The 27,978-nt window shown below is 40.9% G+C and overlaps 1 protein-coding gene across 1 annotated transcript in view; it reads right to left on the bottom strand.

Annotated features, from left to right (window-relative positions):
• Nucleotides 1-1,457: 1,457 nt before the first annotated feature.
• m1ap (meiosis 1 associated protein) overlaps nt 1,458-27,978 on the bottom strand; it is a 46,590-nt gene continuing 20,069 nt past the window's right edge. The window contains exons 4-9 of the mRNA XM_056244410.1: nt 7,997-8,185; nt 7,645-7,798; nt 5,084-5,225; nt 3,872-4,069; nt 3,230-3,415; nt 1,458-1,822 (exon numbers count right to left, since the gene is read on the bottom strand). Of these exons, the coding sequence (XP_056100385.1) occupies nt 1,655-1,822; nt 3,230-3,415; nt 3,872-4,069; nt 5,084-5,225; nt 7,645-7,798; nt 7,997-8,185 (1,037 nt within the window). The 3' untranslated portion in view covers nt 1,458-1,654. The remainder of the gene's footprint in view (nt 1,823-3,229; nt 3,416-3,871; nt 4,070-5,083; nt 5,226-7,644; nt 7,799-7,996; nt 8,186-27,978) is intronic.

Genomic DNA, 27,978 nt, shown 5'->3' with positions numbered 1-27,978 from the left:
AATGTACAACATTTAGTAAAGGGAAAGTAAAAACAAAAATGAAATTGTTTTAGAGAACTACTTCATTTAACAGATTTTAAACAATTCTGTGAAAAAAATTGTAAACCCCCTACATTAAGAAAACCCTTAGCAGTAATAACTCAAATTATTACAATGTTTTTTCTTAACTTAAGTGATTTGGGCACTGGTCCCTAAGACAACACATGCTTAAGACATTAGTCAATCAGAAGTAAAGAGTCATTTTGAACAAAAAAAAAAACCCCTCTGAATCTCTTTCGTAACTACTGAACAAGTTAGGAAATTGTGAACGTAAAATATGAAAAAAGGAGAATGACGTAAGATCATCTGCTTTTTCTGCCGTTTGCACAATGCCAAACCTCACCACGATGTCATAAAGACGTCAGGCGTAGGCGGTGCCAGGTGGGTGGAATGGCGGAAAGCTTAATGAGGCAATACTTAATGGGCTGTAGTAAGAGAGGCCCATTGAGTAACAGTAGAGCTCTGACCTGTCTGCTTTCAGAATCGCATCCCTCAGCTCTCACAACTCTAAACCAGCGCCTCCAACGCTGAACCTTGTTCCACGAGGTCTCGGAGCTTCACACAGTGACCTCTTTCTGTCTTTCCCCCTCTCTGTAACTCATTGAAGGCCTTGAATTCCTGCTCAGCTGAGTACAGTGTGTTTCCCTTGGGGCTGTACTGGCAGCTTCCATAAAGGAAGACAATGGCTCTACTTTTCCACTACTCTGGCCCTCTTCCTCCTCAACTCTCTACAGAGCCTTCTAGCCACAGCATTTACACTGAGAAGGCAGTTCACTCTCTTTAAACAGCCTTTCTTCTTTTCCTTTTACAATTCTGTGGTTTTGTATTTTATTCCTTTTCAGCAGCTCACAACTATTTTCCCAGTTGCGGTGCAGCCTTTGTTAAACGGTACGGCATGACGGTTAGTTTAATTACTCCTCCAAAAGAGCGAAATCATGCTGTTACTATGAGGACTGTTTTAATTGCAAACATTTGGGTAACAAAACAGCTTGTTTTTAGCATACTGGGCGTCTGAGATATGAAGACTGATTTTGCAGTGTCAGTCTCAAAGTTGCTGACATTTTTATTTGGAGAAGTAATGAGGTAATTAATGGTTAATTAATTTGAGGTGTAAAGTAAGTAGATAAATGAAGCTGTGATGTTGCACTATTAAATTCTATTCTGAAAACCAAGGAATTAACTAAGGAATCATTTTATTTGAAAACGTATTTACTTTTATCTAAAGAATAATTATATGCCGTCAAGTGTTTTTTTCTTCTTCTGTATTTTGGTCTGTATAGCTAGCTGAAGGTGTATATTGAGTTGTTAAAATGTGCTTTGTGTTAGATGAGAGAAGCAGGGATGCACAGAACAGTACTGTGTTCTCTAAATAGTAAACCAAGTTTGCACAGCACATATATATATATATATATATATATATATTTCAAATTAGTAGTACATGTAATAGTATATATCCGGTCATGTGCAAGTATGTAACATCCTGTCTGTGGGAGTTTAGAAACGACTGCTCTGAATTTCTGGCTTTGCACAGCAGTTAATGTTAGTCAGTGTGAGAGTGAATGTGTGATTTCCTCTCACAGTGAAAGTATTCTGCGCTCTCTCTCTCTCTCTCTCCTTACTGAATGATCAGAGGGTCTTCCTCCTCATAGCTGTCCTGGAAAAAGAGGGCAGGGGCACAGGGTCGGGAGTGGCTGAGGTTCAGTGAAGGGCGAGGCATCTTGTTTAAAGGAATGGACGGCAGAGGGGCCACAGTGGCTCGCGCACGGCTCTGAGACTGCCGACCCTGCGACCAAAAATGACAGAACAGGAAAAATGAGAGAGTGAGCAAGAACAAGAAAAAGCATAGAGCCAGATCATGTCAAACTCTCCACCACAGGATTCAAGTTTGCACATTAAACAAAAATTCGTATTCAAGATTCAACCAAAGTAATGACTAAAAATTTCTGTTTGCTAAGAAATTGTAAAGGAAAATGTAATTGTGTTCCACCTTCTCCAAGCCGAGCTTTAAGTGTCATTGTGACTTCTCTGTATACGCTGCTTTAGCAAAATGTCCTGTATTGCACAGAATATTGGTTCAAATCTAATTGAAAGTATTTTTAAACAAAGAACAGTATTATGTAAAAATGATTAAGAAATGCATAGGAAATGTTTCTAGGTCACTAATCAAATAAGTACATTTGCGACATTGATCATGTGACTCTTTGTACTAACAGTCGGATGTTCCTTTTCCACTGAAGCTCAAGATGCTCTTGCATGCTCATCTCAAATCATGCTGGAGAATATAATTCATCAAGCTTGACACAAAACTGATGGAACTAACATGCTTTATTTAGAACATAGGATCCGCTTGTTACATCTATTTTTCAGTGCACTAGAAGAATGACTATATTTTTGTTTTGAATTTGCTAAATATCTTTCTTCTATTTATAATGTGTGACATCACAAAGCGCTTGAGGTTGGAAAATTGGTCATGTTGAGTCGAATTGTGGCCAGATTCAAAATAGGAACCCATTTATTTGTATTGCTCTTTATCTCTCTCATTCTCCCTTTACTCTTTTTGTCTTTCCCCTTTGTGTGGGTGTTTCAGTATTAGGCCAGTGCTTGGTTTCGTTTTTGCTCTCTGGGGCAATACATTTCCCCTTCCAACATCACACACGCAAAGAATTTCTCAATTCAACCATTTGCCATAGTTTATGTCTTCGTTGATAGATGGTTAATAGAAAGATATTTCCTCTCTATTTATTTGCATTTTAGTTTGTTTTCTAAAATGTCAGATTTAGAGCTGAACATGTTGACATTTTAGTTTAAAAGTTGCTGAGGTTGACTGACACACGCCTCTTCTTTACTTTAACCTGATTACATCAAATCTATTTAGGTCAACTTAAGCCAACACTACTGGCACAATATCAGGTTTTATGCCATATCTTGTCATTATGTTTTTATAATGGAGGTATGACAAAACTATTTCCTCTAATTCCCTAGAACATTAACATGTTACTCAATACTCATCATAATAATACGAATAATTCTACAGCTATCAACTCTAACTTACTGTCCAAAACTGTTTAGTTATAGCAAACTGCAGATCAGTAAAATTCTAGAAAACACAGATCTATAAATTTATGTTCTACTCGTTCCTGTGTTGCACATACTGTATCTCAGACATTTTGTTCCATTCTACTCCTCTAACCTGACGCTGTGTGGAGCCCTCTGGTGGTCGACTGGCACCCCTGCGATGGCCTCGGCCCTGGCCTTGTGCTCCAAATGGTTGTGATGTGCGGGTGAGCAAACCTCTAAATCTCAGGTGCAGGTAAAGGTTGGAGTCCAGACAGAGAGGGTTAAAAACAGGGTCCTTCTCAAGCTGCTCTAGGGAGCTCTGGACACAGTGATCACATGATCATCATGGAGGTGTAACATGATTATTTTGTAAAGGGTTAGTAAACTCTCTTAAAGGGAAACAATTCTATTATCATTTACTCTTAAAGTTATTCCAAACCTTTTGTGGAACACAAAATAAGATATTTTGTATGTCTTTTGAACATTGTATACAATAAAAGTCAGTGGTGTCCAATGTTGTTTGGACCCCAACATTCTTCAAAATTTCTTCTTTTAAAGAAAAACAATTCACACATTTGCAGTAAATGATAACAGAATTGTCATTTTTGGATTAACTATCCCTTTAATACTAGTAATTGCACTCATTACAGAATTCACATAACCAGTTGTTAATTCTAAATGACTCAAGTTGAATGTGAGATATTCAGTGTTTTTCAAACAATGTTTGTTCATTATGTCAGGGCTATGCATTAGATGTCTGTCTATGTAATGGCACCTCCACAGTGGCGAGTGCAGGAAGTGGTGGGTCCTCCATTGAGACAGGCAGACAGCAGGGGAGCATCAGTTCTCGTGTCAGCACAGGTTTCAACAGCAGAGAGAGAGAACCAGAGGACTGAAGTACATAGTAGGAGAACACACCAGAACCTGATCCTGACCCTGGCTCTGAGCGTACCAACAGGAACCAGTCACGGGTCTGACAAACAGATTTATATATAGTGTAGCTTTTCTTTTTTTACAAAATTTTAACATCCTTAAAGCTGCAGTCCGTAGCTTTTTTTGGGTTAAAAATTATCCAAAATACAAATTTGAGAAAATACATAACCAGCCAGTGTTCAAAACTATCTGCTTGCCTTAGCTCGATTCAAAGCGGTAAGCTTGTATTAATGTTTTTAATTCCAGTGGTACTGGTGGATTTCCGCGGGAGATTCGAGCATGTCTTTGCGTCATTACGTCACATCTGTACACATAAAGAAGGAGTCTCGGCTAGTAGGCTATATTGCATGTGAGGATGCTGGAGGTGGAGATTTATAGCCTTTTCTTACAGCACTTGATATAATTTAACTTATCAATTTGATGGCGGATCCAGAAAGGTTCAAACGACAATCACCAGTGACAACTGATTCACCCGCTGTAAAATGCAAAAGACTTCGTTCGGACTTCGGAGTGGCTACAGAAAAAAAGACTCTGCAACCGGACCCATGTGAAAACAAGGATACATATCGGAAGGACATTACATGTAGTCACGCAATGCTGACGTTGTTAACATTAACAATTTGAGAACAAAGTATCGTTTGCACGGTTTTGCATGATATAAGCGATTTTTAGATTTAATCATCGCGATTTACTGCAATGTCAGAACCAGAACAAAAGTGGATGTTTCTTACTTGTTCAGATGACATTTTCCGGTGAAAATTATAATGTTGGTCATACTTTCAAAAAAGAATAATCTGTGATTCTGAATGCCAGTATCGACACCAGCGTGGTGACTGACAGCTGCACACTCTCCTCAAACATTGTGTTCATCCGCGCTGTGCCGTGTCAAGGTTGTCGAAGTACAACTCACGTTAAAGTTGATAATTCCGCGAATAACTGCAATTGCAGATTTTGAACAGAGACAAAGAGGAAAAACTGCGGACTGTAGCTTTAAATAACAGATTATCACACAGCTGTGCTCTATGAACGAACACACACACACACACACACTGACTTTAAGTATGTGGCAGAGAGCATGAAATGTCTGGTGGTTTGCTTCTATTTCATCCCAGTCCAGCTGCCAGCATGAGGTTGGTCTGATGACGAGCGGTAGTCCATACAGCACAGACTGACAAACTCCATCGGCATGAAGAACTCTGTCACACACACACACACACACACACACAACAGCTAGATCTAAAGGTGTATATCTTTAAATTATTTTTTTATTATTGATTAGATATTGCTGTATGTTATTGGTATAAATTCAGTTATTATTAGTTTATCTTGTGGAATGTAAACACCTGTTATGTTGTGTGAAATAGTTAATCATTTAAACCTTTTAATCAAAATGCAATATTTATGATTCCTCTTATTTTTTTTAAATGTGTGTATATATATATATATATATATATATATGTGTGTGTGTGTGTGTGTGTGTGTCTGCTTTTATTCCCACCATGGTTACATTTATTTGATCAGAAATACAGTTAAACAGTAATAATATTGTGAAATACTAATATTGTGAAATATTACAATTTCAAATAAATATTTTATATTTTAATTTAATTGAAGACTTTTCCGCAGCCATTTCTCCAGTGTCACACGATCCTTCAGAAATCATTCTAATATGGTTATCTGGTGCTAAATATATATATATATACACTCACCGGCCACTTTATTAGGTACACCTGTCCAACTGCTCGTTAACACTTAATTTCTAAGCAGCCAATCACATGGCGGCAACTCAGTGCATTTAGGCATGTAGACATGGTCAAGACAATCTCCTGCAGTTCAAACCGAGCATCAGTATGGGGAAGAAAGGTGATTTGAGTGACTTTGAACGTGGCATGATTGTTGGTGCCAGAAGGGCTGGTCTGAGTATTTCAGAAACTGCTAATCTACTGGGATTTTCACGCACAACCATCTCTAGGGTTTACAGAGAATGGTCCGAAAAAGAAAAAACATCCAGTGAGCGGCAGTTCTGTGGGCGGAAATGCCTTGTTGATGCCAGAGGTCAGAGGAGAATGGCCAGACTGGTTCGAGCTGATAGAAGGGCAACAGTGACTGAAATAACCACTCGTTACAACCGAGGTATGCAGCAAAGCATTTGTGAAGCCACAACACGCACAACCTTGAGGCGGATGGGCTACAACAGCAGAAGACTCCACCGGGTACCACTCATCTCCACTACAAATAGGAAAAAGAGGCTACAATTTGCAAGAGCTCACCAAAATTGAACAGTTGAAGACTGGAAAAATGTTGCCTGGTCTGATGAGTCTCGATTTCTGTTGAGACATTCAGATGTTAGAGTCAGAATTTGGCGTAAACAGAATGAGAACATGGAACCATCATGCCTTGTTACCACTGTGCAGGCTGGTGGTGGTGGTATAATGGTGTGGGGGATGTTTTCCTGGCACACTTTAGGCCCCTTAGTGCCAATTGGGCATCGTTTAAATGCCACGGCCTACCTGAGCATTGTTTCTGACCATGTCCATCCCTTTATGGCCACCATGTACCCATCCTCTGATGGCTACTTCCACCATGTCACAAAGCTCTAATCATTTCAAATTGGTTTCTTGAACATGACAATGAGTTCACTGTACTAAAATGGCCTCCACAGTCACCAGATCTCAACCCAATAGAGCATCTTTGGGATGTGGTGGAACGGGAGATTCGCATCATGGATGTGCAGCCGACAAATCTGCGGCAACTGTGTGATGCCATCATGTCAATATGGACCAAACTCCCTGAGGAATGCTTCCAGCACCTTGTTGAATCTATGCCACGAAGAATTGAGGCAGTTCTGAAGGCAAAAGGGGGTCCAACCCGTTACTAGCATGGGGTACCTAATAAAGTGGCCGGTGAGTGTATATATATATATATATATATTGTCAATGTTGAAAAAAGTATTTTTAGGTTTATTTGATGAATATAAAGTTCAGAAAAGAACAGCAATTATTTGAAACAAATCGTGTAACATTATAAATGTATTCCTATCACTTTTGACCAATTTAATGCATCCTTACTGAAAAAGAGTATCCATTTCTTAAAAAGTGTAAGCGGAAAGGGAATTATGTAAGTGTACGTCAAATTGGCCCATAATGGCTAGGTGGGGACAAGTGGTATGATTGTATCACAGTGCCCGGAAGAATGACCTCATGTGCATGAAAATCATATGCAAAACACTCAAGGGGAACACAATGTATGACTGTGTTGGAAACAGAGGACTCAAACAGAGCGGTCTCCGTCATATTGACTTTTGCATAGATTTTTTTTATCCTCTTCTCCCACACACAGTCATACTTGTACATTAACTATGTTTCAGAGGCCACATACATACTGAGTTTTTGTGTTCCTATTGAATATATCTGAACATTAATAGCCATCAAAACCACTATTATGGACTTTCCCAGGTATATGATGTATTATATTATGATATAAAACATCACAGCACTCTGAGAGCTCTGTGGCAAAACCCTATTCATAAAAATAAGTTGCGCTAATGGCTAATCTATTGTCATTTGCTTGCAGTTTAGCTCCTAAAACAAAATCTAACTACAGATGAGACTGTACTTGACAACTCGTAGGCGCTGTGGCGAGGGGTTGGCCAGACTCTTGTTTGGGTGCTGGAAATCTTGAGTGCTCTCAGTCTTCACTCCAAGGTCAGGATTGCTGGGAAGCAGGGCTGGACTGAGAAGTCTCTCCTGCATGTCGCACTTCAAACAGACTGCAGAGGGGGACATGAGCAAAAGCAACATCACATACACCTACTAATAAGCAGACACACAATACACAACAGCCTTGCAAAAATATTCATTTTGGAGCTGCGTACAGCAAGAAATAGATTTTCGAATACATATTTTAGTAGATAAACCTACATCTAAATCTGAAATAAATTCTTAAAATTCGTTTATAAACTGTATACCTGGGCTTGGCCTGTTGTTGGCAGGATGTGGTGTAGAACCCTGTGCTGTGAGAGAAGCGGGTAACAACAAGTGCAGTTGTTCTCTGTCTCCACCCTGGTCATGAAGCCACATTTTCAGAGCACTCTCCAAGGCCACAACTGTGCCCTCCACCAGCTGGAGATCCATCTCTGTCCCCAGCATCAGACTTTCTACAGGAGGAAGGAAGGGAAATACATTACACCATTGAATTTATGAGAAAAAAAATAACTAAGATCAAGTTATCCACCTTAGTTTTCAAAACAGAATGAAGCTATTTCCTGTGAATGTGCAAGACTTCTGATTCAGTAGCCTCTATAGGTAGTGCGGTAAACAGTAAAACTATTTGTTTATGATTACAATAATAAATTAAAATAATATAATAACAAATACCAGTTTGCAATATCAAGCAGAATAGCATTATTTTGTACGGCTAAAATAAATGGGAGCAGCTGAGACTGGAAGTTCAAAATGGCTGCATCCACTCTTACGTTTAAAATAAGGTGGATATCACACTCCCGTTTACCTTGATTGATTCAAACTAGTAGCATCATTTTTCAGGGGTTCATAATAAAAAGCCTGTTCAAATCAAACCAGTGTTAATCCATGACCTTTCTCCTTTTTCTTAATTATTAGGGCCCTGTTATGACGTTTGATCCCTGAACTTCATTCTTTAGATAAAACAACAGCTGGCAAATATGGGTGCTTCTCAAATGGAAGGCTGCCTCATGAGACTGTGTCCTTCCAAATCCAGTTCTTCGGAGGCTTGTAGGCGAGAGTCTTCCTCAGCATTAAAAGCTAAAATGAAACAGTGTAGTAATTCCACATGGCTATGTCACATGTTTACTTTTGGAAAAATACTTTGTATCTTTCTATTAATGTAATACAGTGAATGACAACTGCCTATGGTCTTCCAGTAGCTTATATTATTGGCAGTTTAGTGTGTTAAGTGATTAATTTACACAAAAACAAATAATAACATGTATGCCTTCCTCTCATAAAACATTATTTTTGTCTTACAGACAAGCTCAGTGCTGACTCGTTTTCCATCAGTTATTTTTCGTGAATTGGAATTTGTGCAAAAGATTGTGGGTGAATGAAGGACGCAAAGAATGCATCCTTGAAAATGAAGGATGTGAAAGAAAAGCCCTATTCGGACGGGACTAGTTTAACATGGAGAGGTGGGGTAAAGTAATAATTACCAGAGCTTCTCTGTGATTTTAGTCCCGTCTGAATGTGCCATCTCAGTAATCATTACGGACAATGTCAGTAAAGATTACAGCAACTTTTCCCTTTAGTAAAAAGGTCCGGAAAAATTACCTCTACTAATCCCGTGCGAATATAGACCCGCTGTAAATATGTACATAAATATTTTGTCATTTCCTGTTTAAAATTAGTTTTCCGTGGTTTTTCAAGTATGGAGACGCTTAAAAATGCTGGGACAAGTCTGTGGCAAAACTCAAGTGTTTTCCACATACCATTCAGATCAGAAAGAAGATCGAAAGCACTTGTTAGAGGCACGAAACATATTTTAACGTTAGGTAAGTGCCTGTTACCAACACAATCAAATCTGAAGTTAATTAATACATCGTTCGACCGGACATAACTGTTTTATATATATGTATATATATATATATAGGTTATATGTGGTTGCGCACGTGATATCAGGAAGCAACATAATACGCACATGACGACAGCAGGGTGACGGCGATGCGCAAATCGAGTTACCCCTCCCACTTCTGCTAGTTTTACTGAGTTATCGTATCCCGTGCGAATTGGCCATTAATATTACAGACGTCCTAGAGTAAAATTACATTACTCCATCTACCCTTGTAAAGTTAATCCTGTCCGAATAGGGCTAAAGACTGCCTTCCAAGGAACCTTCAAATTGAGATGGCCTTCGGCTGCACTTGATGTAGTAGCCGAGATATACAGCCTTACTAGGACACAGCCTTCACAGCATTTGAGAAGCACCCTATGTCCTGTGAGACCAATGTTGGAGTATTCAAAACAACCAGTAGAGGATGCTGTTAAGCCAATTCTGTATCTCATCAAGAATAAACATTCCAAAGACAGCTTGAAATTTCTCAAAATGTGCTTGTGCTGTGTGATATTTAATCTTGCAAATATTTTCATAATAAATTCTTGCTATGTTAGCTGTTTTATGCTCGGTAAATTTGTGATGTAAACCAGAATCCAGTTACCCCTAGCTAAAACTCTCATTTCTAGTTAAAATGATTGTATAGTATTCAAAGTCTTTGACATTTATGTTAAGTTCAGAAATATAGTTAAATGTCTTAAATATCTTAATTTATTATCTACTCATTCACTATTTTCAACTTTCTTTAGTTAAACATGAGAGGAGACATTTTGAAGAACCAAAGCATTAAAAGGATGCAGCTGTGGTAGATTTTTTCCCCTACGCAACTGACTTCGGTTGAACCGAGTGTCCTTGACACCTGAAAATATTATACTCAGTTAAGTTGCCTCTGAACGCACAGGTTGATGCCTAATAGGCTGGGAGCCAGGTCCACTCCTCAGGAGGTTTTTTGCTACCTTTTTTCACTATTATTTCCTATTATCTTATACCTTGGGCCATCACAAGTTGATAATGACCACCCCCAACTCGGCCCCGTTTGGTCTCACTCTCAGGGGCCAAAAAAACACCCTTTTTGGGAAAAGCTTTTGGCGGAATGATGTAATTGTGAATATTAAGGTACTGCAGCTACATACATGGTCATATAACCCTAATATTTTGCATGGTGTATCCTGACACATTGGGCAAACTAGCAGAAAAAGATTCTGGGTATTGCTGCCTTTTTGCTGTCAAATATCACCCTCAACATACCCCAAAAGACAAAAAAAAATATGTCTGTCCGCCTGACAAATTGTCATTAAAAGTGATCATTTTCAAGCATTTTATTATACATATCACTGCCTAAAAATATACATGAAAAACTTCCCAAGTTTATAAGCTTCAATTTAAGTCTAAGATGACCTTTCTATCTAGAGGATTACAGCTGGTATAACCAAAGTTCTCCACTGTACCTCAAATCAGAGAAAACAGAACTTTCAAGCATTACCATTCCATATGGGATTAAGCATATTTTTTTGCATATGAACAATATTTCTAAAAAGAGTTGAGACTTACTTTTCATGCAATTCACTTCATATAGTATAGCAGTACATGAGTAATGTTATGCACATATTAGATATTGTAAAATGGTCATGTCTGTGCTGATTGGACATAGTTGCAATAGTAGCGACAGATCTTTCCTTCTGTATTGTGGTTGTGACTTGGTTCTATGCATTGGTTATTAATTGGATTTTGAAATGTGGGATTGTGGGCATTGCACTCCAAAGCAGAGGCAGATGGACGTGAGCTTGCAAGGGCAGAGTTTAAGTGGACAAAATGATTGGAGACGTCCAGCATCCGTCAACAGAGAGAAGTCTTTTTCACTGGAAGTTCCACTTATGACATTTTGATTAAACATTACAAGGTCAAATATATATAAATATATATACAGTATATATATATTTTTTATTATTAAACATATGCATGGATGAATTGTTCACAACAAAATCTATAACATGCATTGAGAAATAAATTTAATTTCATGCTGACTTTACATGTAATGTGCTGCAACCGTTAGAGTGGAAACTGAAATGTATGTGAACAATCATGGCCACTCTCTCTGGACTCCGTGTCTATCTAAATTATTTATGTGTTCTCTAGAGTGCTATAGGAGGGTCTTAAGAGGGTAATGGGGTTTCACAGTACATTTTTATTCTTTCATTCCCAAACAAACTCAACTGGGAGAAAACCCTGATAGCTGGAGTAAGAGAAGGAGAAAATGAAATCCATATCAACCGTTGACAATCAATAGGGCACAATTGTACAGTTCTGGTGAACATACATTCTGCACAGAAGGTTAAACTTAAACTCTCTGGGTCAAATAGCACCATTTAAATCAATTAGATACAGTGTATATAAAGTAATTGCTTATTCCTATGCCTCCAAACAAACTGTCAGCCTACATTGGAATCAGTTTCTACGTATCATTGAGTCAAATGTGCACTAATGAGGTGCAGAACAGATTAGGTCAGCAGTTCTTAAATTTAAGTACTGAATAAATACATCCTATTACAGTGCATCTCAGTGCTCATACGCAGTAGATGTGGCCCAGATGGAGAGGGTGAGAAAAACACAAGTGTGAATGGAGAGTGTAAAAGGCCTAGAGTAAAAGGCAAATGACACACATCCCCCGTATCACTTCCTTTTGACACATAAGATTGGATCTCCTGATGCCACTTGTCATAATCCTTTTTTTCATATAAAACTATGCCTTTTTCAATTTCATTACAGTCCTATTCAAATGTGCTGTACTGTTCCTCTTTTCAGATCCTTTCATTCACAAGTTTATAAACTGATTCATGCAGTTGTAAGAGCTCTGCTTAAATCGATGTTTTTGAGAAGTGCTGCTGTGCCTATAAGCTATGCCTTTACCAGTTCTAGGGGGTGCTGTTGTACTGATAGCTTATTTTAATTGATACAGATGGCAAGGGTTTATCAGGCTATATACACTGAGGCAAAAAAAAAAAAAAAGAAGGTAAAATAAAACCACTTTGCAGCTTTGGAAATAAAATCTGAAATGAAGATATGAAACATGTGGTGCCTTATTACATTTTAGAGGCTTAGTTTACTTAAATTATTTTGACAGAAGTGTTAGGATCACAAGTTTAAAAAACAAGCTTGAAGGCTTTACAAAGTATATTTTGCTCTGTAAAGTAGAAACATATGATTTAAAAATTAGAAGAGAGTCAATCATCAATGTAATGCAGACAGGTTTTTATTTTATTTTTTAAATATTTTTTTTTATCAGTTTAAGTAATAGCTTTCAGTGAAGATAACAATCTGTCAGACCATGGACTGGACAACTCATTCATTGGTAAATACTAATGGGAGGTAATTTATCATTTTAAAGCTAAGTGAGATCAGGCAAGTCTTGACTTAACATGCATCATGCCCCAAGTACAGTTAATTAGTCTTTGAGATAATTGAACAAATCACCTTAACTATTAAAGTGTTGGATTTCTTTCAGAAAAGATTATTTCTCTGTGTCCATTATCACAATAAATGATGACAAATGGGAAATGAGTATTAAAGGGTGATGAGTAGCCTCCACCTGTACACACACCTGTTAATATTTTTGATGGAATCATTGCCATACCAGTTATGACTTGCTGTGACCTTTTCCACTGTCAGCACTGAGGGTAATTTCCTGAAATACAGACTGCTGAGTTCAGCCTCTGTACAGGATGGATACTCTTCCAGCTTAGCACAAATGGAAAAACAACATCGAAGATTTAAGTTGAAGCTACTCTTATTCAAGAAAGGGAACACCTCAGACATTTGACACTGCATTGAGGAGAAAAACTATATATATATATATATATATATATATATATATATATATATATATATATATATATATATATATATATATATGTGTGTGTGTGTGTGTTTATATATTTATTAAGCATGTTAAAATACACAGGCAATATATGTGCCAACACACACAAACACATGCACACCAGTTCCCTTCCAGTCGAGAACGTCAGACGTAGTCGACGTCGACTGAATGGGGATCACACCATGGAGCCAATCATCTTCGAGTACTATTGAACGAGACAATGGGAATTGCCGTGCGTGATGACATCACATACGGAAGTGGATGCACGCACTAGTTGCCTTTCGTTTTGGAGCCGAACATTTGATGTCTCTGAAGAGTGCTGTTGTTTACAACGAGCGAGTGTGTCAGTGTTCTTCTGGAAGACTCCCAGTGCTGGTGGTTTCTACAGCGTGAGTGCTAGGGGTGTAACGGTACACAAAAATCATGGTTCGGTACGTACCTCGGTTTTAAAGTCACGGTTCGGTACGTTTTCGATACAGCAAAAAGTAAGAAATGCCAGAGAAATTTCCTATTTGTTAAAAGAAAAAATATTTTTTAAATAAGTTGAGTTTTCCTACATCTTGAAACTTTCAGGTTTATAAATGGGTGTCATCTTTGAAGGATGAACAAATAATGTTTTGGTCATCACATTAAAAATAACATTTAAATATATGAAGAGTTCAGATGCAAAAGCCATTTGAAATTTTCTTTATTTTTATCAAGCTTGTATATTTAAGTTCAGTAATTTCACTTAAATGGCAATGAAGATTACCTATTAATTGTCATTTGAGTGAAATTACTGAACTTAAATATACAAGCTTCATAAAAATGATCATTCTAGAAGAAAATTTCAAATGGCACTTAAAGGCTTTTGCATCTGAACTCTTCATATATTTATTTATATAATATTTGAGTTTTGAAGTGCTGGAAAAAGATGTGTGAAGTACTTGAAAGCATTTCACTATTCCAGCCAAACTGGTTACAGTTATGGTGAATGTTGCTGGTCTGTGGACGTAAAGTATTACTAACTTAGTTCATTCACGGCACAATATTTCTCCTGGTGTCCACGTCAGCGCTGTTTGATCTAATAGAGATCTACGGTTAATAACGGAGAAATGTGAATGCTTCTCACTAGATCTCGCAGCGATGTTATTACTTCAGTGGCGAATTCAAATGTTTTCTTTACTGGATCTCTTAGCGCTGTGTAGTAACAGTGTCGCTTGATCGAGATCGGCTCGCGCTGCACAGATGTTGCTGGTCCGAACTCCGAACTGATAAACGATCCGTGAAGCACATAATGAGTAGCGCAGTTTCGTTCCGCTTTCTTTACGCTTGCCATTTGATGTTGCGCAACGTTGTGGTGGTCACGCCAGCGCAAATTTTGTCGGTAGGAAAAATGGTCCAAGGAATCGTCTGGTTTGAATGCGTACCGAACCGGAAGCCTCGAACCGAAACGGTTCAATACGAATACATGTACCGTTACACCCCTAGTGAGTGCAGAGGTGATCTCAGAGGTGAGCTCTCAACTGCTGTTTTAACAGCAACAAATTTCTAAAGGTTTGTGTGTTGACGGCTGGTTAGAGGGGGGAAAAGTGAGTGCTTCACTGTTTCAGTTCACTGTTTAGTGTTGCCGCGGTCATTCCCCTGTATGCTCCGGCACTGGTGATGGGTCCTATTTCCTGAAAGAGTAACACGGGTGCATTTGCATCTTTTTCCAAGATGTCATCCCTGTGCGTCCCTGTCCTCCACCTCGCTGCCCCACCTCGGGTACGTCTGTGGTTCCCTGGCCCCTGGCACGTTGTGTGTAAGCCTAAAGATGCTTCCTACCGCTCCACCTGGCCCCAAAAATACCAGCAGACTCGGCTTGCGATTGATTTCGCTTGGCTGTCGCCCTGGCTCAGTGATATTTATCACACCTACGTGTTGAGCACTGCTCCTGTCCTGTGTGCGGACGTCGCAGTCCTCCTGGCGAAGGACGCGATGTGGCCTCCCCTCCAGCCGATATGAAGACCTGTTTCTATAAACCCGTACTTCATTGTACCCTAGATATGTGGTGGGTTATGGCCATCTTGGACCTCTGTCAATTGAAACAGGCCCTTTTTCGAAAGCCTCCGTTCAATTACTAACACAGAAATGCATTTTCAAATGCTCCGTCCCCAAGGTTGGCCTGCAGCGTTCGACCTGAAGGACAGTACTTCAGATCTCTATCCTTCCGCTCTCTTTTTCAGTTCAGGAGAAGGACTCGGTCCAACACGTCTCTTCAAGAAGAGTGTGTTCGGCTGGTGCTTGAAGTGAGAAAGGGTCCCACTGAAAGAACTTTCAGAGGGTCCTGGGGCATATGGCAGACCCTGGGGCAGAAGCATATGGCTTCCTCCATGTAAAGACCGCTTCAGCACTAGCTTTATGATAGAGTCCCGAGGTGACCGTGGCAGAGCGGCACGCCCTGTGTGACAACAGATCACCCCGGCCTGCCGCCAATCCCTCAGCCCGTGATCAGACCTTTCGTTTCTCCGGGCCAAGCCGCTCTTAGAACGAGGTCCACTAACACCGACTGAGGGGCCATGTACAAAGGGCATGCTTTAACGGAGGCCTGGGCGACCTCCGACTGCATTGGTATTTGTTACCTCCTTGCAGTTCACCTCGCTTTGAGCCACCGCTGCTCAGCGAGCTGGTACTGGTCTGAAAAGACAACATCGCGACTGTTGCGCTAAGCTTCCCTCGCAACTCAACTCACCGGTCACCTCCTCCTTGGAGTCAGAAGCTTCTGAGGTCGCTTCATTCCACTATTTCTTCCGGCCTGCTCAATCGTGCCGCCAACGAGCCTTACGACAGCTGTGGCCAGGGAGAGTGGAGACTCCATCCCCTGGCGGTCCAACTGGGCAGGGACCACTTCGGGGCCGCACAGTTACATCTGTTTGCCTCCGGACTCGTCCCTCTGCCAGTTGTGTTCCTGTCTGAGCGGACAACCCTTGGACAGACACTGGCTTTCAGCTGACCCCGGGGCTCCACAGAAATGTGTTCCCCAGTGAGCCTTCTAAGAAAGCGGCTATGCGATTCATGACGCTTGGCGCCTGCTCAAGTTCAGTGATTTTTATCACTCAGGTGTTGAGCAGAAATGCTCCTGAAGCTCAGTGAAATTCATCACACTCAGGTGTTGAGCAGACATGCTCCTGAAGCTCAGTGAATTTTATCACACTTAGGTGTTGAGCAGAGCTGCTCATGAAGACCAGTTCAGACCAGTTACGGAAACCACCAGAAGGGAAGGCTGTTTCCAAGCAGAGGCTGGCCCAAGTGGTTGCCTTCATCTTGGTGAGAGAGTTTTCCCAAGGTGCACGTGCCCACCTGGGTGGTGAGCTCCTCCTAAGTGAGGGTATTGCTCCCTCCTAGGCATTGACACAAAGTGCCTCGCTAACAGATGTTAAATAGAGTTGGGGGCTGGGCGACACCCATCATGTTCGCTAGAAAACTAGCATATGTGTCGAACCGTTCACATGAAGCCAGTTTCACTGTAAGCCCGGTTCGTTGTGTCGGCTTGCTGCGCCATTCCCCTCCTATGGACTGGATACGTGCGCAATTCTTGCTCCAGTTGAGTTCCTCGTTTTTTAGCCGAACCCAGTCGAGTTCCTGCATACCCTTCGGCAACGGACGTGGCGGAACGTCCGAAGCCAGGCCTATCACTCGTCCCTTGGCAGAGCCTGCTCTGCCGTCACTGTCCGGTTGAGTCTCCCCCCGTCATAGGCTGGAGCCACCCCAATGACATTCCATATGTTTTACTGCCCGGTCATCCACCCAGTTCATATGTGTATTCTTCACGTTACCTCCCTTCGGGCAGGATGTGGCTTCCGCAGCGTCCCTTCCTTCCATGTACAGGGAACGCTTTCCCAGTGGTCCTGTAGGAACAGCAGTGACTTCCCTGGCCTAAGCCCTGTCCCTTCCCCAGGCTTAAATTGCGGGGGGATCTGGAGGCTTTTGTCTAGGCACTGGAAGGTCGCAGCTTTAGTAGCATTTTCAATGGTTATCCCCATTCAGTCGATGTCGACTACGTCTGACCTTCTCGACTGAAAGGGAAAGTCCTGGTTGCGTATGCAACCCCCTGAAGGAGGGAACGGAGAACGTAGTCCCCTTGTCACTACCGCTGGACCACCGCTGACTCCGAGTTACTCTCAGCTCCTCAGCGAAAAACAAACTAGTGCGTGCATCCACTTCCGTATTTATACCCGCGTCGTGGGGACGGAGTGTGTGATGTCATCACGCACGCCAATTCCCATTGGCTCACTCAATAGTACTCGAAGACGATTGGCTCCCTGGCGTGATCCCCATTCGGTCGACGTCGACTACGTCCTCTGTTCCCTCCTTCAGGGAATGGTGGGTTGCATACGCAACCAGGATGTTTTTTGTATTTCAAAAACAACATTAGATCCAACTGACTTTCAATGTATGAAGAACATTTTATAGAACATCTTAATGTTCCACAGAAGAAAGAAAGTTATACAGGTTTGGAAAGACATGAGGGTGAGTAAATGATGACAATTTTTTGGGTGAACTAACCCTCTAAGGACTATCAGTCGGGTGATTAATAGCCATATTTCTGTTGGTTACAGTCTTGGCATATGTAAAATAACCAACCACAGTTTGCTTTTTATGTGACGTTTATGGGGCAGTCTTTGTAAAAGGTTTCAGGTACCTCACATTCATCATAAAAAAAAATGGCACATCCATAGCCATTTTGAAGATTTAACCCTCTGGGGTCGGCGGTCTCGCCGGCGATACCAGCTCACTTTTTTCCTTATCAGTGCAAAAGAGACTCAAGTTACTCTGTTGATTTTGATCTTACATATAAGTGTTGTACATCATTCGATCCTGTTAAGTTTGTATTTTTTTTGTGGAACCTCACAATAAAAACAAAGTGTTGTGCTTTTCGCCTAATAAAGAAAAATAAACATGATGCGCGTTCTGCGTTCTCTCTGTCAGTGAAGTCCATTCTGAAACGCGTCCGAAAAATGAACTGTAACTCTGCAAATACTCAGTCAAACAGGTATACAGGCACACAGGCATGAAGCCTGAATTATCTTCTTTTAAATGAAGTAATTTATATAAAAAACAAATTTTCTCATTTTATGTAATCTGTACGAAAAGAGAGAGATGATAGTCGTTCTCGTCTCAGGTCATTAAAGTTAATTTGACCACGCCCACGGAGCGCGCGCTCTATTCAAACACAAACGCTCTGAGGCGATCAACGCCCACATCAGCTGGATAACCCACCGAAAGAGACTCATATTTACGACGCTGTGAGGAATAATACTATCTTAATAATAATCCTGGAAAAAATTACCTCAGAACAAGTGCAGGTAGTTTCATTTTGAGGAGCAACGGATCCAGGTGAGGAATAGGTAGGCTACATTCTTTATTTTCAAGTGCTTTGTTCTAATCGCGATATGAAATAGTGTCTGTAAACAAAAAGACTGTTTGAATATGAATCGCATTTTTGTGTGTGAATGAATGAACAGCTTTTACCTAACTATATTGCAATACTGAGATGAGTAAAAATCGACTGAAATATGTTGAAATAAAATATTTTTGTATAAGCAACGTATTAAACTGCAAATTAACATTTATATGTCCTAATAAAAACGATATGTTACATATGAAAGAGAAGATGTAGTTTTTACTGTAAAATACTGCCACATCAAATAAGCTTGTTTGCTAAGATGTTATTATAGTGTTTGTTCATTGTAGGCTATATTCAAACTAATTAATCCGCAACTGTGAAATATGTATGATAAAATGTATACTTTAGTACAGTGGTCACCAACCTTTTCAAGCCTAAGATCACATCCCAAGTCCAAATGTAAACCAAGATCTACCACTTGCAGAAAATTATGAAAAAACAAGGCCACAATGTAGTTCTACTTTGACATTCTTTGTTGCCTGTTAGTCACTAGGAAAATATTTATTTAACTATACAAATAGTATATAACTATACAAACTGTCAACTATAATTCAACATTTTCAACAGTAATATAACATTGTTAAGTATATATCCACAGGCTTATTACTCATATATAAACACAATAATCAGTCAATTACAGGCCTAAGCCAATAATGTACTGTTTCATTTTCCCTTTTAAAACAGGCTATTTCAAATCAAAATGGTAAGTGCAACTAGCATACAAAATATTATGACAACAGTCATCCTTCAATTCTTCAAAAATATTTTCACACAAATTACAGACCTTCTACTATTCATTACCTCAATAATCAATCAATTACAGGCCTAAAACAGTCATGTTGTCATGAACTGCTCGGTGGAAACAGACAGTGGTGATCCAAATGCAGGCTTTATTGAGAGGACAATCCAGAAACAGGTACGAGAGAACAGGCAGAGGTCAAAACCAGGTAAGCAGTCCAGATCAGCAAACATATAATGCAAGGATGAGGCAAACGGGAAGACCAGAAACAGGCAGGGAGTCCAGGAACCGTGAAACTAGGAAACACTAAGGAACTAGGAGACACTAAGGAACTAGGAAAACGCTTAGGATGCAGTGAGACACATACAATACTGAGCAATGAACCAAGGGAAAACTCAGGCTTAAGACAGGTGCGCTAAACAAGATAATCAAACACAGGTGCATGAAATCAACCAAAATCAGTCCAGGGTGAAACCTAAAGGAAACAATAAACTAGGAAGGAGTGCCCCCCAGAGGCTCAAGCGGGCACTCCAGCCGCAGATCGTCACATAACCCCCCCTCTAAGGAGCGGCTTCCAGACGCTCCTAAGAGCTCCGGAGGGAGGTTGACGGGGGATGGGATGGAGGGCCAGGCCCGTGGAGAGGCAGGGGGCCAGGCCCATGGAGAGACCTGGGGCCTGGAGACCAGAGCAGGGCAAGAGACCATGGGTGAGCACACTTGGAAGGGGACCAGGACGGAGCAGACTCGGACGGAGACGAGGGAGGAGCAGACTCAGACGAGGGCGGAGCAGACTCGGAGGGAGACGAGGGCGGAGCAGACTCAGACGAGGGCGGAGCAGACTCGGAGGGAGACGAGGGCAGAGCAGACTCAGATGAGGTCCATGTCAGCATCACCTCCATGGCCCTCACAGAGTACCTACTGCCCCCCCCAAAAAAATACTTGGGGAAATTCACAGGTTCAAGAAAGGCCTCCCGGAGCTTGAAGGGTGCAGGCAGGGCGAGGCGCAGAGACGGGGCCGGCAGGGCGAGGCGCAGAGGCGGGGCCGGCAGGGCAGGGCGTCTGGATACACTCACCGGAGCCTGGCGAGCCGAACGAGTCCTCCTCCTCCTGCGACGGCGAGTCACTGGGCTTGATTCAATCACTTGGTCTGAATCACTCACTTTGCTAGATTCAGCACTGGACGCACTTGACTCGGCGGCACTTAACTCGCTTGATTCGGCGGCACTTGACTCACTGGAAGACTCAGAAGACGATGCACTTGACTCACTGGAAGACTCAGAAAACGATGCACTTGACTCACTGGAAGACTCAGAAGACGATGCACTTGACTCACTGGAAGACTCAGAAGACGATGCACTTGACTCACTGGAAGACTCAGAAGACGATGCACTTGACTCACTGGAAGACTCAGAAGACGATGCACTTGACTCACTGGAAGACTCAGAAGACGATGCACTTGACTCACTGGAAGACTCAGAAGACGATGCACTTGACTCACTGGAAGACTCAGAAGACGATGCACTTGACTCACTGGAAGACTCAGAAGACGATGCACTTGACTCACTGGAAGATTCAGAAGACGATGCACTTGACTCACTGGAAGACTCAGAAGACGATGCACTTGACTCACTGGAAGACTCAGAAGACGATGCACTTGACTCACTGGAAGACTCAGAAGACGATGCACTTGACTCGGGATTCGGTTCACTTGACTCGGGATTCGGTTCACTTGACTCGGGACTCGGTTCATTTGACTCGCTAGACTCGGCGGCACTTGACTCACTTGATTCGGCTGGCACGCGCTCAGACTCAGTAGAAAACTCTTGAGGCAGGAATATAACAGAGCTTACGTGAAGTGTTAGAACGTCGGGATTCACATGTTGCGTGGATACGGCGGACCCTTTACGAAGCGCTGGTTCAACTGGGCTTCCATGTAGCGCAAACTCGGCGGAGCACGTGTGAAGCGCTGATTCACCGGGAGACACTTGATGCGTGGATTCAGTGGGTACCTTGTACAAGGGCAAATCGTCGGATCTTTTGTGAAGGAAAAGTTCCAAAAAATCCACAGTAAAAAGTGAACCGCTCATGGAAAAGGCCAGGTCAATATATTGAGTAAGAGTCCAGCTTGAACTCGGAAACGGTATAGCAGAGCCGAGTGGTTCAGACAGTCCTCCCCGAAAGAACATCATCAAACAGAAATCATTCAAGTAGGACTGACGAGCGAGCTTCAAAAAATCTGTCACAAAAACCTTGAGAGGACGTTCTCCTTGACGGAGGCTTACGATCTGCGCTGTGGGATCCATAACGAGGTCCGTGTTCCTCTCAGCCGCTGGATCAGAATTGGCTCAGTATTCTGTCATGAACTGCTCGGTGGAAACAGACAGTGGTGATCCAAATGCAGGCTTTATTGAGAGGACAATCCAGAAACAGGTACGAGAGAACAGGCAGAGGTCAAAACCAGGTAAGCAGTCCAGATCAGCAAACATATAATGCAAGGATGAGGCAAACGGGAAGACCAGAAACAGGCAGGGAGTCCAGGAACCGTGAAACTAGGAAACACTAAGGAACTAGGAAAACGCTTAGGATGCAGTGAGACACATACAATACTGAGCAATGAACCAAGGGAAAACTCAGGCTTAAGACAGGTGCGCTAAACAAGATAATCAAACACAGGTGCATGAAATCAACCAAAATCAGTCCAGGGTGAAACCTAAAGGAAACAATAAACTAGGAAGGAGTGCCCCCCAGAGGCTCAAGCGGGCACTCCAGCCGCAGATCGTCACACATGTACAGCACTGATTCTCTTTCCCTTTTCCAACAACATAAAACACAGATCTCCTTTTAACAATAGCCAATACAGTGTTTTTCCTGGCTCAAAATGATGGTAAAGGTGGTAAAATCGGAACACTAGGGGAGTCCGGGGGCATGCCCCCCCGTGAGAAAAATTTGTACATTTTAAAGATAAATTCATTAATCTGGTGCACTTTGAGTCACTCGAATCTGTTGTTAAAAATAAATAATAATCCACCCGCCAACCACCCATATTCTTTGATTTAGATATCTGCATCTGATCATCACATTACAATTATTCAATTAAGCATGATAATATGGTAACATATCACACTGAAGTAGGCTGATTTAAAATTAACATTTATTTAAATTAAAAGTTCTTCTTTTGGCAAAATTACATTTCCTTTATAGCCTAAACAGAGGCTTTAGCCTACTCCCTTTAAACTTAAATTGTCAATGTTTCATTTTTGAAAACACTCTTATCGGAATAATTTTTTGTACCTTTATAAAGGCCATTTTCCCCCTAATTTTATTTAATGTACTGGTATGCTCTAAATTTCATTTCAAATTCTTACATTTTATCAATACATTCAATTAAAATAATAAGACAAGGCTGTTACCAATCAAATTTAATAATTTACATTGAAAAATTATAACTGTGTTAAATGAGATGAGATTGTTTTGAATATTTTTTGAATATACAAATAAGGAATGTTGAAAAGAATGATACTTTGAAACTAAACCGCCAGTAGAAGCGGCAGGCGGCCGTCTTAATGAGCGAGTCATTGAGTCATTCATTTAAACGATTCGTTCAAACGGCTGATTGATTCAGAATGAGGCGGTTTAATAATGGGTAACGTTAATTGAATCTTTGACTCGAGCGATTAGGTCAAAACGCTGAATCATTCAGTAATGAATAATGGATGAGTGTTGCTGTGAGATGCGCTGATTCTGTTGTTTGGAACTATTTTCGCTGCTGAAACAGAACAAAAACAGTAATTACGTCTAAAAATGTAAGTAACTTAATTTTAACTATTTGTTTATTGACCTGTTATGAAATCAATATCTTGGTTTCAATTGTGCTTGCATTCAGGAAAACAGCACTCTGGTCGTGTGTAGTCTATAACGTTATATTGTTTCTTAACTATAAATTTGACGTAGGCGGCCGCCTCATAATTGTCTATGCAGGAAAACCCCTGCAGATTTCAAACTAGCAATAGCCTACTCCCTCACCGTTGTGCCATCGTTTCGTTAGCTTGCGTATCGTTAGCTTGAAGAGCTTGATGTGAGCGTAGTGTGAAGTGGCTGAACTGGTTAAAGCGTGAAGCCTTGTTTATACTCGACGCGTCCGCATGAGCCAAAATAGACGTCATTGTAACGGCGCGCGCGCCTCCGCATCCCCTAGACACCATTTACTACACACAGAAGGCTCACACATGGTGCATTTTTAATTAATAAATAATAATGAATACAAATATTAGTGTTTTTTCTCTGATTTTGAAAACTCTTCGCGATCGACTTAAAATGCTTCCAAGATCGACTTGTCGATCGCGATCGACGGGTTGGTGACTCCTGCTTTAGTATATACAAAGAAAGATTACATTTGAAATATAGTTAAAATTTTAATTGTTGTAGTAATTGTAACCTTTTTATTAAAATAGCAAAAATATATGTAGGCTACATATAAATAAATCTTAGGTAAATCTTAAAAGCTCAATATAAGCCTCCTCTTTAAATTATTTGTATTGTGTTTTATTAGTGACACATTTGGGATATATTCCCAAACTTTCTGTCAAAACAGTATGAGAATTAACTGCACAATTACTAGAAATGTTTACATTTGATATTATACAATTTACATTTGATATTATACAATAATTGGAACTGTAAACCAATTTTGTATTATATAGGCATATATATATATATATATATATATATACACACTCACCGGCCACTTTATTAGGTACCCCATGCTAGTAACGGGTTGGACCCCCTTTTGCCTTCAGAACTGCCTAAATTCTTCGTGGCATAGATTCAACAAGGTGCTGGAAGCATTCCTCAGGGAGTTTGGTCCATATTGACATGATGGCATCACACAGTTGCCGCAGATTTGTCGGCTGCACATCCATGATGCGAATCTCCCGTTCCACCACATCCCAAAGATGCTCTATTGGGTTGAGATCTGGTGACTGTGGAGGCCATTTTAGTACAGTGAACTCATTGTCATGTTCAAGAAACCAATTTGAAATGATTAGAGCTTTGTGACATGGTGGAAGTAGCCATCAGAGGATGGGTACATGGTGGCCATAAAGGGATGGACATGGTCAGAAACAATGCTCAGGTAGGCCGTGGCATTTAAACGATGCCCAATTGGCACTAAGGGGCCTAAAGTGTGCCAGGAAAACATCCCCCACACCATTACACCACCACCACCAGCCTGCACAGTGGTAACAAGGCATGATGGTTCCATGTTCTCATTCTGTTTACGCCAAATTCTGACTCTAACATCTGAATGTCTCAACAGAAATCGAGACTCATCAGACCAGGCAACATTTTTCCAGTCTTCAACTGTTCAATTTTGGTGAGCTCTTGCAAATTGTAGCCTCTTTTTCCTATTTGTAGTGGAGATGAGTGGTACCCGGTGGAGTCTTCTGCTGTTGCAGCCCATCCGCCTCAAGGTTGTGCGTGTTGTGGCTTCACAAATGCTTTGCTGCATACCTCGGTTGTAACGAGTGGTTATTTCAGTCACTGTTGCCCTTCTATCAGCTCGAACCAGTCTGGCCATTCTCCTCTGACCTCTGGCATCAACAAGGCATTTCCGCCCACAGAACTGCCGCTCACTGGATGTTTTTTCTTTTTCGGACCATTCTCTGTAAACCCTAGAGATGGTTGTGCGTGAAAATCCCAGTAGATTAGCAGTTTCTGAAATACTCAGACCAGCCCTTCTGGCACCAACAATCATGCCACGTTCAAAGTCACTCAAATCAACTTTCTTCCCCATACTGATGCTCGGTTTGAACTGCAGGAGATTGTCTTGACCATGTCTACATGCCTAAATGCACTGAGTTGCCGCCATGTGATTGGCTGCTTAGAAATTAAGTGTTAACGAGCAGTTGGACAGGTGTACCTAATAAAGTGGCCGGTGAGTGTATATATATATATATATGTTGTCATTGCATTCTTGTGGCTCAGTGACACACCTGAATGAAAGGGTCATTAGTATGCTCCATTATGCGCTCATTATGCGGGCCCATTGTCTTCTCAGGTGTGAATCACAGCAGGTCACACCCCTGCGCATATTGCCTTTCCAAACAAAAAGTGTCATTTTTAAATTTAAACTTATCTATTGTTTTATGTGAATGATAAGGCATGATGATTTTCAGATCATTTTGAAGAAAAAACTCTAGGCGACAACATCCATTAGTCAAAAGTCTTGTGGACACATATTTAGTATGTGTTTTGTGGCCTTATTTCAGAAACTTTAAGTTTTAGTTTTTTCAATAACCACGCATAAACAATATTCTCTCAAAAATACAAACATGTACATTAGTGATCGACCGATATATCGGCCAGCCGATATATCGGGCCGATATTTGCGGTTTTTACGTGTATCGGAATCGGCCGATACGCGGCTGCTGCGTTCGCCGATAGTTTTTTCCCGGCATTATTTATAGACAGGCGTCCACAGGCAGCTCTGTGCTGCTGGAGACGCTGCAGTTCACGTGCAGACCCTGCACTGTCCCTCCCCCACTAGCAGAGTGCAACCTGCGCTTCAAGATAACGGTAACTTTTAAACTTTCAAAGCATCTTTTAACTGTTTGACTGCTGAAATATTGTCAAACACTTTGAAAATGGAAACACGTTGCTCTATAACTGTTATGTGGTTGCAACTATATAGCTAAGCAAGTTTGTGGGTCCAAATGGAAAACGCGAATGACTCGTCTATAAAACTGCTTGCTTGCCATTGTATTTAGGGAGCTGCAAATAGCTGTAGGCTATCCGTTCAGTATGCATTAGGGCTGTCAATGAATATTCTAAATACGAATACCGGTATTTATTCGAATAGTTTAAAAAAACCTGAATTTTGAAGGTGAAAATTAATATTCGAATGTGGAAAAACACGCCCGCGGTAGCAGACTAACGTTACCACAGCACAGCTCGCTCGGAGCGCTCAGTGTCGGTTCTATGTAATGTTACTGTGAAACTTCAATTAATGTATTTGTTTCAATCACTGAATGAAGCCTGCTATATACCTTAAATTGCTTGCACAAAACTCTTGATCAGCACTCAACATTTGTTTGTTGTTGTTCATTTAAACCGGTATGCGCGGAGAGCGTGAGGGTGAGTGCGAGAGAGAGAGAGAGAGAGAGAGAGAGAGAGAGAGAGAGAGAGTGCGCCTGCGAGTCCGGGCGAGCCAGAGTGAGCTCTGCGGTCTTGGCCATTAGTTGATTTACTCGTTTTTTTTTTGTAGTAATACGTTGTCAAATATGTTTAAACTCAAATAAGCTACTTAATACTAGTAGTTATGTCTCTTTGTATTAATTTGTCCTGTTATTGACGTAATGCGCGTCATTGACCAAATGCACGACGATGTTCAAATATGTTTTTTAGAGGGAATATACAAACGCCATTTGAGCAATTTTGACAGCCCTAGTATGCGTACGGTAGCTGTTACGAACACTGGTCATAGGATTAAGTAATACCAACGTTGTTCCGTGCTTTTTGTGGGAGATTTATTCAGCGACCACCTGGCTGAGGTTTGGACGCGTGTGGTGTGTGTCTCCCTCGCCATCGCAGTGATATTAGAGACTAGACATGCTCATTTTATTTTATGTAGAAAAATTTAAACCATGGCAGTAAATAGTTCGTTACTTTTAAAATGAAGTACAGTGTGCACTGTGCACTTTATTATGCTGGTTGCTACTGTGTGCAATAGTGTAATTATTTTATTTATGCTTAAATATTTATTTTCAGCAGTGAACTTTTTTTTGTTCTACCTCATGTTTTTAATATTTGTTAAATATTGTTTATCTACTTGTTCTTGTTCTACCTCACATGTTTTTACTATTTGTTAAATATTGATTTTTTTACTTTAAATAAATGTTACTTTTATTAAATTGAGACCTGTAACATTTGTTAACATCATGTCATTTTTATGATGTAAATTGAGGGAGCAAAATGTATCGGCTCCAAATATCGGCTCAAGAAAATCGGCAGCCCGTATCGGTCATCGGCTAAGGCTGATGGGAAAAAAATCGGTATCGGTATCGGCACTAAAAAATCCATATCGGTCGATCCCTAATGTACATACATGTTGATAACATATTATGGTAGCCCTGTTTGTGCTAAATAGAGTGTAATTACACCTTTGCCAGTAATTTGTTTATAAGCAACTGAAAAAAGCACAAATGTCAGAGTATGTCAAAACATCTCAAGGACCCCAAAAACACCTTGGACCCCAGAGGGTTAAGCCATGTGCACATTTTGAAAGAGAGAGAAGACGGTGCTGAATCACTCTCGCTGTTTGTGAAATTA

Source organism: Rhinichthys klamathensis, unplaced genomic scaffold (assembly GCF_029890125.1).
Source record: "Rhinichthys klamathensis goyatoka isolate OS25496 unplaced genomic scaffold, OSU_Roscu_1.1 h1tg000973l_1, whole genome shotgun sequence".
Lineage (NCBI taxonomy): Eukaryota > Metazoa > Chordata > Actinopteri > Cypriniformes > Leuciscidae > Rhinichthys > Rhinichthys klamathensis.
Note: the sequence above shows the minus strand (reverse complement) of the source record. Positions and strands in the feature narration are given on the sequence as shown.